The following is a 14,384-nucleotide window of genomic DNA, read 5'->3' as shown; positions in this document are numbered from 1 at the left end:
AAAATAGTGCTTTTATTCAACATCCACATCTAGTCCTGTGTGTACTTGGGGGGGGGGGGGGGGGGGGGGGGTGTACTAAAATCACTATTGGAGAAAACCTGCCGATTGCACTGACCCCGAAACTGTAGTATTATGCTGTTACAAGAACTGTGCATTACTGATAGTGTTTCAAAGCTTATAAAGTGATAGAGAACATTTTTTAAATCAAACATTAAGGTGCTTTATCTCCAGTTTGTGAACACAATAGCGTGTGTGTGTGTGTTTTTTTTTTTTTTTCCACTGCTGTCTGAGTACACTCAGACCGAAAGAAAAGATTGCAATATTTTTAAGTAACAAATATCTTAACTAAACAATACCCACAAAAGATGAAATTTAGCTCTGAAACACTTTACCTGTCCTGGCTGTCATAAAACCTAAATTCAAACATCCTGTTCATGAAAGCATCATAGGACGGTTGTTGAAAACCCCTAGCTGGAATGGATCACAACTGTGCCATGGAAACAGAAGAGGAATGAATGTATGCACGGGTGGATGGATGAGTGAATGGTGGATGAAGTGTGTGGGTGTGGTGCACTAATCTCATCCCGCGCTGTGGTTTTGGCTCTCGATATGTCTGCGACTTGTACGCTTCGGCAGCTGGGACTGCTGAGCGGTCAGCTGCTCCCAGTAAGACTGGCAGTACTGGTGGATGAGAAGCACTTCCGGATCCGAGGGATGCGCAGCGTGGGTCTGGAGGGGCGGAGCTGCTTTTTGGCGGCTGTGGTGTCGTCCCTCCTCCACTTCGTCGTCAGGGGAAGTGAGGGCAACAGCTATGTCTCTGTCGAGGATGCGTAGCGCCACCCTCGCCAGCGTGTGTTTAAAGTTGTTCTCTGTGGCGAGGCAGTGGTAGAGACCAGCATCAGATTTAGTCAGAGACTTAAGCAGTATGCCCTGCGGAGTCTTCAGTACTTCTCTGTCGCGATTGAGCTGCACAGAGGAGAAAGACAGCTGTTAGTTACCGTTACACAGAGCGCCATGGTGCTGCACTTGATGTTTTAGAAGTAAAAACATACACTTGGAAAGCAAAATTAAATGAAACTAAAAGAGTTAAATGAACAACACCAACAACAACAACAACAACAAAAAAATCACGAAATTTTCGTACTATTTTCCTTCTGCCGTCTTTCTGATAGAGCCATTTGACTGTAGCCTGCGGGGAGCGGGGCTGACACTCTAGGAAAGTGCTGCTTCCCTCCACCCCAAACTGCACCGTCTCTTTCAGCCGCTTCTCCACTAAAGACGAGACAAGAGGGAAACAATTGTCGTCGGAGCTCATTTTTCACGAGTGTTTGATGAATTCAAGTCAGATTGAAAGCTGTGAGTTCAGCCTTGCTCTTGACAGAGGCTAAATGAGGTCAACGCCGTCTTACCTTTGGCATTGAAACCTCTGCACTGACGAAGTGGGTCACCGTGTTTAACATCCTGCCTCCTGCTTCTCCTGAAAGATAGCAGCATCCAAGAATTTAATTAACAGTACTTTCCACAAGAATTACGTATCTAGAGTGTATTTGGTTAAGGCATATTTTCATATTTTTAAAAATCATTTACATTTAAGAGACACATGTATGGTGAAATGTACTTTCTTGTGATAATAGTATAATCAGACACTAATGGAGTCACTATTACTTCGTACACCCTCTGTTATTTTGAAAGATGTAACCTTTTTGCCAAAATCGCTGAAACACAATAGTCATCATAAGCCTGACCTTTTGGTGGCCTGAGTGAAAGGGGAGCAGTTTTCTCCATCCCAGGCGCAGTACGGGTCTCTGGCCAGGCAACAGTCGGAGCAGGCTTTGCCATAGACACCGCAGCGATGCAAGGACACCTGTGTCAGTCCCGCATCCGATGACACGTACAGCTGTTGCTATGGTGACGTAAAGCAATTAGACTGTTATCACACTGTACACAAATCATTAAGATAACATTGACTGTCAGTTATATTCCACAGCTACTGCATTTAATATTATTTATTGAAAGGCAGCTTACCCTTTTGGCAGATATCTTCATCGTTTTGACAGGAGCTTGCATCTGCAGAAAATGATCTTGTGTTATATCTCTATTACAGCATTTTTGATCTGTGTTTTTTGTTGTTGTTTGTTTTCACCAGTACTGAAGCTTTTCATATCATAGGCAATTTGATATATTTTTTTGTGTGCTTACCCTGAAAACCTCTACTTCTTCCAAAGTGAGTTCTTCCATAGTACTGGGATCTTTGGGAAGAACTATCACCTTCTGGACTGTACCACGGTCTGGAAGTCAAGAGGGGAGACCAAGAGGTTTAGAAAACCAAATGCAAGTTGATGTCACAGTATCATATCAGTAAACCTCTTGCCCGTCTATGGATTATCTGCTTGGACAGACTCACCTGTTCCCAAGAAAAGCACCTCATAGCGGCCATCTACAGCATCTACTTGGTCGACGGTGATAGTAGTGAAGCGATAATCCACCCCAGTACGCACCACAAGGGGGCGCTTGTGTATAGGGTATACCGGGTGGAACATCAGTGGGTGTGTTCGTATGAAGTTTACAGCCTCATCGGAGAACTCCTTTGTGGAGCGTATTCCAGGTGTGAAAGTTCCTCCAGGACACTGAGGAAGTGAGAAAACAAGAAAAAAAATTCACTGAACAGCCTATAAATTGTGTGTGCAGGGAAAAAAACAACTGAAAAGATAACAGAGAGAGTGTTGTTTGGAGTGCTAAAAATGGCTGAATAACTCACAAACAATGATACAAATCCACCACACATTAACGTGCCAATTAACTGGTTGATGAAGTTCGTGCAGTTTGTCTAACAGAAACTCACTGTGCCTGGTCGAGGATAGGGAATCTTGCCCGTGTAAGTTGTCCACTGATAATTGTGTCCATGTTTGTGGGCAAAGGGCCCGTTGAATACATTACGGATGTCTGACATGGAGTACACACAGACGGCAGAACCTTTGAACACTGAGCTGGAAAAGAAACAGAGCATTGCTTATTTCAAATTTCGGCTCCTAAACTTTCAGTATCCACTCAGTCTGTCTAATCCAACACTGGGCCTGACAGAAAAAACCCCCAGAAAACTACTCACCCAGCTGTAGAGAAAACCGCATACACTACAGGATTTCGCTCATCTTGAGTGGGTTGAATAAAAACATCCCCTATAGTGGAAGAAAGAGGTGATTCAAAGCAAAAGATATGTTGAGCTATAAACAGACACACTCAACTAATTCATTAACGTGTCACAGGCACTATTTCAGATACTATATCCGTTGAAACTGTCTTGAAATTAAAAGATTTGTTTTAGTGGAGGGAGTGCTTACTCAGTTCATCAAAGAATGTTTCCACACCATCATCCCCAATGACAGAACACACTAGTCTTGCTTTAAGGAAGGTCGTCCACTTATTCACCAGGGACTTCTGCCCTCCCTCATCATTCTGGTACAAAAAGACACATGAATAGGTGGTCAGCCAAATGACTGTGCCAATTTTAAAATTTTGTATTACTCTGAAAACAAAGTCTTTGATGTCCATGAACTTAGATGTCTCTCCGCTCTGTCACGTTTCAACTATTAAACAAACCAAGCGGACTGAACGTTTCATTAATAACACGAAAAGGAATGCTATCTGTGATTGTCGCTAGTTTATGGTTCCGTGAACTTTTCAATTTCAACTCCTTTCAATCACTTTTCTACAAGTGGCAATAATTTTCTTTCCTTTTTTTTTAGGGGGGAAAAGAAATATAAAATTTTGTGTTCATACGAAACAGAATATCACCACTCAGTCTGTCATTCAGTGAGGGTCAAATGCGTTATGCAAGTACATCCGAACTGCCATTTCAGTCTATGCCAACTGTGCAACCTGTCATCATAGCGCTGCTTAAGCAGTTTGATTTACACAGACGGTTTGAGTTTACCCCCATGACACAGTAATCTCTCTGCTTTTCACCTTTTACACATTCAATCACACTTCATCCCCATCAGACTCTTTTCACACTTCTCTGGATTCTGCGGTGACTGCGGCCAGTGCCATGGGACTGAGTATACTGCTACTGCGACCTTTAAACTCAATGTCACTTCACGTCTTCGCTCTCATCGGTCTCAATATAGGAATAGACTTTCGTTCCTTTCTATAAATGTCCATATCTATAAATTGAATTACATAATTCATTGACAGAATGCCACATTATGGCATTCTATTCTTTGTTCTACGTTCTAAATTCTGTTCTATGCTCATTCTGTGGCGGTCTCTGATGATGGTTTGAAAGGTTATCCACCACAAATATTTTCTGTTAACGATGAACGTGTCCTGTAAGGAGAGTTTGAAGATAAGTGAACAGCTGTAATCTGCAGGCCATATTTTTCTCACCAGACAAACACGTCCGACCCTGGCCAGAACAGTAGGGCTGGCCCCCGCTCCTGCCTCCAAAGTCTTCTCCCGGAAAAAGAAGTAGAGCTTGTCATCATTCCTTTCTGAGCTGTCTGGAATCTGCCTGATCTGGATGAATACAGGCTCTAGAAGAGCAAAGACGCAAAAGGCAGACGGATAGAAGAGTTTATCATGCTATAAAATGATAATGAGAATAAAAAGAGTTCAAAGTCACCATCAAAAAAAAAAATCCTAACCCTGACCTAAATTGATAGGGATCATCGATTTGGCATTGGACTTCAACACTTTTTGTGAGAATGAACTCACCATTTAGCCACCTTGAGTCATACTGCTCAGTCCTAATGGCTGGCCTGCTCCCCATGGTCCTAAAGATCGCTGCATCCGTGCTCATGAAGTCCACATGGACGCCAGCATATAGATTCCCATCTATAGAAGGGAGAGAGGTTTTGGTTTGACGAGGGCTTTTCAGCTGACTAAATGCATGCCAAAAAAGCAAAGACAGATCTCAGAAGTGATGTCAAAAAGTGAAAGTTTAAGATGTGAAAAAATGTTCCAAAACATTTAGACTCACTGATAAGAGCAGCTACATTCTCCTGATTTGGATCATAAGAGCATTTGCCTTTCCCAGAATCTACAAATCCAGGAACCAGCCTAAACAGGTAATCCTACCAAGATAAGAGAGAAGTGTGTTGTGATGGAGATAGCTTGTCAAAAATTAATTTCATCCTTTCACCACTGATCAACTTAATTCACTTTCACACATTTTCCCTAATCAAAATTGAGAACGTGATCTTGGAACTAGAAGTAACTTTGGGGTGTACACTGGAACACCATGGCCCAGTGTACAGTTGTTGACTCAGATCATGTGACAGATGATGCGTTTGTACCTCAGCTCTCCACCCCCTGTGTATGAATGTACAGATGGGTCTGTAGGCCCCGGTGCCGCAGGCATAAAGGTGTGTCCGGTTCCACGGCTCAATGAGACGAACAAAGTTGGCGCATTCGCCCTAATAAGCACGGAATCAAGATCAGTATTATACGCAGATGTTGTGTTCTCGTCAGTAAAAACTTTTCTTTTACTTGATTTCTTGGCATGGTGAAAATGGCTTCTGAGGGAGTGAGGGATTCAGCTTAAAGTCAGTGGGAGATCTTTTGTTATCAGCTCCAGTGTACTCACATGTCTGCCTTTTCCAGTCATCTGGCATTCACCTTTTCTCTGGGCAGTGGCAGGCCAATGAATCTGTGGGAAAGCAGGAGATCCATCACATGCACTGACAGCAAATACATGTATGAAGAAACTGAGAAGACTTTTTAGGGCTGCAATGAGCGTATGCAGGTTTAAGAAGATGTGCTGTTGTATCTGGGGTTTTCTTGTTTGTTTGTTTGTTTGTTTGTTTGTTTTCTTACTATGAGAGGCTCTTTGTTGACATTCTGCATGTCCAGAGACACCAGGTACTCGCGACTGCCCAAATATAGCCGTCCCTGGTCCTGGTCCATGTGAAGGATTCGGTAGTCACTGGTGTTGAAGGAGAAGCTGAATGGCCGGGCTGTTCGTGTGTCCATGAGCTCTAGGGGACGGGAGGATTGTGGGAAATGTAGTCATTTTTTTTTTTTTTTTTAATTAGAAGCTACAAAGAATATTGCAGTCCTTAAATATGAAGGACTGTCCATGAACAAATATGTGGTCATTGAGAAAAATGATCAATAAAAAAATGATAAAGATATCTTTAAATATTGACCACTAGGGGTCCTGTATTGTAACAAAACCTCCTTTTACTTCAGTTGATATACTCTAAAATCAGAGGCATGCCCAGAACCATTCCTGGAGATGTGAATTCCTGTTGTTTTTTGTGCTCACCTCTTAGGAATCAGAAGTGAGCTTAACAGCCAATCACAGACCAAAGTTATTAACTGACTTAAAGAAGAACGGTTCTCCTGAGGATTACATTTCAGGAAATTCCACTGCTCTGGACCAACATTTTGACTTCATGTTGTAGGACAGGGGTTTTCAACCTGTGGGGCCTGCCCTCCACTGAGAGGAGCGCATGAGCAGCTTTCAAGAAGGGGACGCAAGATTAGGAGATTTTTAGGCGCAAGCTGGCAAGTACAATGAAAAAGGGGGGTGGCGGGGGGGGCATATGTCGAAAATGGTTGAAAATTTCTGTTGTAAGATGTACAAAATCTGTGGTGGGGGTGAAGTACAGGTGGGTTTGGCTAAAAAATGCCAAGCTTGTTGTGTAAACAATAATACAAAGTCCTGGAAGACAGCACTGAAAAAGACAAATAGGACCCAATCATCCATCTATTAAAAAACATCTCCAGTCATCCATCTATAAAAAGGCCTTGATCTTTGCAGCTAATTCTAGAAAATTTTACCCAAGGTAGTGATGATGAACTAGAAAGTGACAGTCTCCAGAAATCTTCGTGGAACAATTTAAAATGTCACAGTGCCGGCCATAAGACCTCTGGTAATTTCAGTCACGCAGAAGAGCAAAGGAAAAGAATGAATTTTCTGAATCTTTTCCATATATATCATAGTGGACTCCTAAAAATACATATTGGGAAAGAATTTAAATAGCAAAGTAATACTTCCTATCAACTAATACCTACCACTAATAAACTATTAACTGAATGACATACACTAGAATGCATTGTTTGTGTTTGTCTTAATGGTCAATAATGGGAGTCAAATCACGGGAAATCCCAAAATGAACTACTACTACAGGTGCCATTTAATCACAAGACAGAATCAGTAGTAGAAATCCACACTGTAACAGAACAGTATCCAGATCAGAGATGGGTCTAACCAGCATTTTTATTCAAGTCTGACGTATTCCACAATGAACAGAAATAAATGCAGAAGTCAGTTGAAGTTGACCTTAGGCCTTTTTCAGGCTACTGATGAGCTTTTAAGAGCTGAATTTTTCAGACTTTGACCTACAGCTGAGCGTATGCTGTGGAGCTTAATGCAACCCTAATGCTTTTCTCTGAAGAACGGCTGCCCACATGCACTGGAACCCATTTTCACAGCCCATCTTTGTTCATGCTTCACTGTACATGTGCAGTAAGCCAAGTAAGCCTCACACCCATGCATTCAAAAAAAGAGAACCATTCCCAAATGGCACACATATATATTCAGGGCTCATACACACAGCTGTTTTTTTCTCTCTCTTTCTTTCTTTCTTTCTTTCTTTCTTTCTTTCTTTCTTTCTTTTTTAATATGACATAAATATACTCTGTACATGTAATCTAAATATAAATAACCTTGTGCCCTGTAACAGAAAACTGTTTGAATTTCTGGTTAGAACAGATTACACAAGAAGAAATCAGAATGAAGAATTACAATAAGGAGATAAGAAAAGGGAGTTACTACACCTTTCATATTGCGAAATGTTTACACGGGTATTAACCTTTAGGTGTACATTCCCAAGGAAGTGTCAGCACCTCCTGCTTGATCCATGAAGCCTGGCTTTTCCTTGAAGGTCGTAACTGGGAGTGTTTACCTTTTGTTGGCTGTATTCCATTGGAAGTGTTTGGGTTCAGGAACTGTACCCGGTTTTGATGATACGCTTGTTCTAAAAGCATTCTAAAGATTCTAAAAGAGTCTATGTGTTTACAGGATGCAGAAGCCGTGACACTAAAATAAGTCTCATTACTGGCCCTCCCGCAGAGACAGGACAGGGCGCGGGAGAAGGTTCCTGGAAAGAGTACCGCGTTCTCTTCCTTTAGGGTAAACACCGGACACCCGGTCACTGCCCAACTTCAAGTGGGTCAGGGAGGACGCTGTCGAAAGTTCAGCCGCTGATTGAAATTTAGATACAAACGGATTACGTAAGCAGACACAGAGGTGACAGACGCCTATCCACACGTAGAAGTTTTGATCTGAGATTTCTCTCTTCATTCCTGAAGGAAGAAAAACCCGCTGATTTCGAAACATGCATTGAATTCTATCCTAATTCTGTTAACGCTGGCTCCCGTGAGATAAGTCTGTTGATTTCAGGTTAACACAAGTTGTGAGAATAAGTTATCGTGAGACTTATCACATCTCTTGATCTCTTACAGTTTGGTGCTCTACGTTTGGTGGTGAGCCGTCAGTCATCGACCACATTCACGAGAATCTCAAAAAAAGACCCTCCCCCCCTGAACAGGCGCCTGTGAGACAAAAGCTGTCCCTGTCACAAACAATGAACAATCTATCTCAGACGATGGCAGAAAAGACAGACAAGGCCGAGTGAATTGCAATTTTCCGTCCAACTGTGTGTGTGTGTGGGGGGGGGGGGGGTCGATATCAGTTGAGATCTGTCATAGGGAGGTAAACAGACAAGCTGAGGGGAGTATGAATGTGAGGAAAAGAACAGATCCTTGACATGAGTTTTAGACAAATTGAGCACTGCACATTACGATGACGTGTGAGAAGTGGGGGGGAAAAAAAAAAAAAACACAGCTCTCGGTGTGGGAACACATCCAGGTTTGTGGAAATGTAGCTACACAATTCAATGAATCATCTATGCAGTTGTGTGGCTCTGAAGGAGGCCTGACTACACTTCATCACACAGGCTTAAGCAGGTAGATTAATGTGATAACTGACTTGTTCCCACAAGCTACCAACAGAACACACAAAGTTTAATCACCACAAATCTGTTTTCATTGTTAGATCACACTTTTAAGGGGGTTTTTTTCAGTTGACTTTTCATCCACTCAGTTTTGAGTTGCTTTACTGTGGACTAGGGCTTAACCTAAGAAATCATATCAAGTGCAACAGGAGTATTGCATTTTTCAACATCCTCTGACAATGTTATCCAATGTACACCACAATTAAGTGGAAATGAGCTCACCAGTAGCAGGGCAGGATTGCAGATAAAGACCATAGTTTGTCCAAGAAAAAAGCTATCACGCTATAGACTGAACAAGAACTATAGCTGGAAATATAATCATGCTCTTAAAACAGTAGGAATTTATTCTCTTGGTATGAAAATGATTAAAATATGATCAAAATGAGCTTCCTGAGGCTAAAGGGCAAGTATAGATCTATCCAGACTGGCACAAACACAGTTACATGTCACTGAAAGATATATGGGAAATTACTGCTTAAAACCTCAGGACCTGGAAGAAAAAGTGGAAGAAAAAGTGGCATACTGCTGTGCTTATGTGCAATCTGAAGGCTTACAGCAGCTTACTCAAGATTTAACACTAATCTCAACAACCAGTGAGTGTTAACCACAAACACTCCTCTTTTCTGTGTGGACCCGTTTTAGCCTGTGGATCAATAAAGCGCTAAAGCTAATGTGTGAAAGAGCCTTCAGGGTGACCTGTTTGAGTGAAACGTTTTATACCTCTGGTGAAAAGTGCATAAAAGATCAACACACATATGCAAGGAGACTCATAAACTTGAAGTATTTTAAAGGAAGAGCTGTTTTTCGCTTGCTACTCCTTCATAAAGCCTCCGTTAGCTACATTGTAAATAAGTAAATCTGGAAACAGGTATTATTCACCACCACAAGAGTATGATGCATTTGTACTCAAATTCTGGATTCCCCCTTGACTTTACATCGTATAATTTGCCATATTGCTTTGGCTGGCATAGTCTGCTATCTGAGAAACCGCAAGCTGTAGAGGTGTATTTTTGTGAATTTGTCATGACACAAAAGTATTCAAATCCCTTCCCACAACTCATCATTCCTAACCTAATATTGTTTGATCTGTCAGAAGTGCGTAGGATTCCTCAAACTTGATTCAGACTCTTAATTCTTATTTACGCTCAATGTGTTTCAGTGACTCATCCTTAAACATGTTTTTCAAATAAAGGGCCTCTATAAGTGTTAGTGTGAGTGTCTGTGACTCTGTGACTCTGTGTGTGTGTGTGTGTGTGTGTGTGTGTGTGTGTGTGTGTGTGTGTGCACGTGCATGTGTGAGTGTGTGCGTGTGTGTGTGTGTGTGTGTGTGTGTATATGTGTGTGTGTGTGTGTGTGCCAGGGGAGTGTGGGTGTGTGTCATGGAGGTAGAGAATGAATGGGAATAACAGAAACAGAACATAATAACTCAGGATGACTTTGATCAAAGTCCATCCAGGTGTTTGAAGTTACAGAATTACTAGTGAGTTTCCATAGTCCGGTGGTGATTCAGGGTTTGATGAAGAAACAAAACAAAACAAAAACAAAAAAAAACAACAGAAAACAAAAGTATGTCTTTAGTAAACATAAAGTGTGAAACAAAAGAGTATGTATTGGTGCGATCATCCAGATGTGTGCTTGTATGTATGAATGTGGTTGAGGTGGAAGAGGCACAACATCCAGCTTTTGTTCTCAGCCATGAACCTTCTAACAGCAGACAGGAACTAAACAAACATACATACACCCCCCCACATTTGAGTGATTATACAGTTGGAGTGTGTATGTGTGTGTGTGTGTGTGTGTGTGTGTTGTGTATGACAGGGAGAGAAAAAGAGCAACAGAGACACAAAAGACAACGTTTGTTTATTCTTTACCTTTGAAGGACAAGTGTACCCTTGGAGCAGACTGGAGCATGCAGGACATCCTGCAAACAGACAGGCCTAACAACAGAAGGAGTTGGGTTTCCATGGCAGTCATGGTTATTCTGACACACGCAACCTATAGATACCTGCACAAAAGAGAGGGGGGGGGGGGCTTTATTATTATTATTGGAGAGGGCGGGAGGAGGAAGAATGACAAAACCAGGACATATAAAGAAAGACAAGAAACAACAGGGCAGAAAATGAAACATGAAGTAAACAGAGAAATAGAGAATAGAGAGATATACTGAGAGGTAGGTCCAATTAAATAGCAGGTTACCCATGTTTGGGTGTATATCTGAACTTACTACTGACCCTAATTGGATTTACTTCTATGATATACAACATTTACAATGTACATACTGTATATATATGTTTGTGTGCGTGTGTCCATATGTGCGTGCATGTGTGTGTGTGTGTGTGTGTGTGTGTGTGTGTGTGTGTGTGCATAGCAAATGATAGTCATAATATTTGGCTGCCTGATGTTATTTATTGAATAACAGATGCTTCTGTCATGTTCTGATCACATTACACGCAAGCAGAAGTGCCAATTGCCATTCAGTTTGAGCATGCACCAACGGTTTGCCTTACTTTCTGACTGCTGCCAGTAAAAAGGGGGCAGTGGTGGCATTGTGCAAAATGCTGCCCAGCAAAAGGAGATTAGAATGGTATGTGCCTTGGAAAAGAGAAGGTTGCCAGATCACAGGGGAGCTGCAGCAAATCCCTGTCACATTGTCCCACTTCATAACTTTTACCGGAGGATCCCCACAATCCACCAGAGACAAAAGGCGACAGGTCCTCTTTTAGACTTTTTCCATCTACTTACTGGTTCTTTGTCCTGTTTTATGACATCAATGGCCTGGCATACAGATAGATTATCATAACTTTACATAGACCACAGGGTTTCACTTTCAACAGCTGCAGTTTTCGTTCAGTGTGTGCAAGATAAATGACCCGTTAACTGTGCCATGAACCTGTTCGAATCCAGCATTTGGTCATTTCATATCACTGGTATTTTTGTCATCTTACAACACTAACTGGATGCCATTATCATTGTTATCACTGATTTATCATCTGTATTAAAAAGCAACAGATCAAAGTAACTTGACTAACCATCTCTTAGCTGTGTTTTATTTAACTGAAAATATCCGTGATGGAGTGTTAAGCAAAGGAGTTAAATAGGTGTGACCATTTGACATGAATTCGATCTCTGTTTAAATAACCTACGGGTGCAACTAACTGATTTGATCCTGAGGCAGAGTTATGTTTAATGACATCCTTTTGAAGTCGTACAGATCTGATGTGAAGTCTGCCAAATGACCTGATTTGGTTTTTACATTCAGACTACATCTAGAGGCTTGTCGAGGAATGCACTGCATGTCCAAACTGCATGACATTAGGGAGGAGAAAGAGCAGGTGAAGACAGTAAAAAAAACAAAAAGAAAACTGTGAGTGAAGGAGAGAGAGTGAAGGAAAGCTGGTTGAAGTATTAAACTGTTGAAGACAGAGTATGTTTAGAGTAGGTGAGAGAATATAACCCACATTTATTGTAACGTGTTTTATAGGTAATATAAAAGACCGGGGATATAGAGAGCAGAGAGGTGGAAACTTAAGCAGGAGAAGATAAATTGGCAGGAGCTTAAAGGATGTAGAGGAATAAGCAGTGTCTGACAAGTATCAGGAGCGTGCATCTATTGGCCTGCACCCAATAAAGCAAGTGGTTGGAACAGAAAAAAAGCAGTAACTAATTTTTATCTCTTCTTTATGGTCATTGATGCATTCATAGTAGGCTGGAGATGTCAAATTTCTTCTTTTTTCTTTCTCCCACTAATTACTCTCTTTCGAATGCTCTATGTCTTGTTGATACAATTCAGGATCTCTGTATGATACGATTTTCTAGTAATGACTCATTTGGATATTTATAAACACGTGCCATATACCAAGATGTTGTTACTTGTTGGACCTGGCAGAAGTTTGACAAGAAGGTGTGGTAAACAGAGGTAAAACGCACACACACACACACACACACTCACACACACACACATACACACACACACACACACACACACACACACACAAACAAACACATACATACACACACACACACAGAGAAGAGAGAGTGCTGTCATTGGGGATGTGAGAACTCATTGGCATATCTGTGTGGAAAAGTTAGCCCGAGGCAAAGAAAAAGACTATAAAGGTCAAAGAGGGTCATGTTTCCGCCTGTTGAGGGGAAGTCCCAATCCACATCTTTTTACCTAACACCTGATCTCCAGAGCCAAAAAGTCAGCACAGCACAGTCAGTACTCAGTTCTCAGGAAATCCCAGTTCTAAAGAGCCCAATCAAACAAGAGACCTAAAGATAATTATTCAAAATAAACCTGTTCCTGAAAAAAAAAAATTTGCTTTGATGTAACATTAGAATGTTTTTACAAGGTTATAAATGACATGGTAATGAAATGATTCTAAGAGACGATTGTAGGATACACAATGTCTTTCTAAGTTCCTTGTCTCCTTTGTAATGTAAAATAGCTGCTTGTTAAAGGATTCGGTCTGGGTACTTTTCCCTTGGAACTCCTGAAAAAACATTTTTGCCTTACCTCCTGAAAAACATTTTTGCCTAAGTTTCCTGGGAGACATACATTCCCCCAATTAAATGTACCAGGCCAGACAACCCCCCCCCATCCCCCAACACGCACACAGACACACACACACACACACACAGGCAAAGACACACACACACACACACACATCTGAATCCAACAGAGAGCCAAATGTGTGCTGGCAAAGTAATAGAGAAATTGAAATTCAGTTTCCTGAAGCAGTGCAAGACCTTCCATGATCTCTGGTCGACATGGCTGGATGACTGACAAGCAGCAAGTGAGATACACCAACTTATCACTCCAGCATCTACTGCGGGGAACACTCCCAGTTTCATTTTTTTATATTGAGAATCTATATCTAAAAAGAATTTATCCCTTTAAATAAAATTTGATTTATTACTTGGTTGACTCAAGGAACATGTAAAAAGCAAATAAGAGATGTTGTAAAATGCCACACAAGTGATTTACTCAAAAGATTTGCAGTGAATCATTTTGACTGGACGGCTTATACTTTTCACTGCTCACACGTATGTAGGCACACACAAAAACACATGCACAAACAGTCGTGTGCGCGGGCGCGCGCACACGCATGCACACACGCATGCACACACACACACGCACACACACACACATGCACGCACACACACATACCTACATCAAGTAATGCCAGCCAGTAACTATTAACTGTTTTAATATTGTTCGTGTTGCAGTGATGCCATTGTATATAATAAGTAAACTGTATGTATAATGTGTGTGTGACTTTTTTTTCAAGAGGGAATTAGAGAGTTTAGTTAGAGGTAAGAGGTCCATTTGCAGCTTAAACTGTTCATTGGGAATTGGCAGGTATA

The 14,384-nt window shown here is 41.4% G+C and overlaps 1 protein-coding gene across 1 annotated transcript; it reads right to left on the bottom strand.

Annotated features, from left to right (window-relative positions):
- Window positions 1-579: 579 nt before the first annotated feature.
- On the bottom strand, window positions 580-10,991 carry sema3ga (sema domain, immunoglobulin domain (Ig), short basic domain, secreted, (semaphorin) 3Ga). The gene is made up of 17 exons (XM_030783799.1): window positions 10,889-10,991; window positions 5,812-5,972; window positions 5,582-5,644; window positions 5,292-5,411; window positions 4,976-5,069; window positions 4,711-4,830; window positions 4,384-4,529; window positions 3,339-3,453; window positions 3,107-3,176; window positions 2,843-2,987; window positions 2,405-2,627; window positions 2,200-2,288; window positions 2,026-2,067; window positions 1,746-1,903; window positions 1,410-1,477; window positions 1,145-1,272; window positions 580-966 (listed from the first exon to the last, which is right to left on the bottom strand). Exons 1-17 carry the CDS (start codon window positions 10,989-10,991, stop codon window positions 580-582), a joined length of 2,232 nt encoding a protein of 743 aa, XP_030639659.1.
- Between the last annotated feature and the right edge of the window lie 3,393 nt (window positions 10,992-14,384).

The sequence above is a fragment of the Chanos chanos genome, chromosome 9, assembly GCF_902362185.1.
Source record: "Chanos chanos chromosome 9, fChaCha1.1, whole genome shotgun sequence".
In the NCBI taxonomy this organism is placed as follows: Eukaryota; Metazoa; Chordata; class Actinopteri; order Gonorynchiformes; family Chanidae; genus Chanos; species Chanos chanos.
This window is presented reverse-complemented; position numbering and strand designations above follow the sequence as displayed.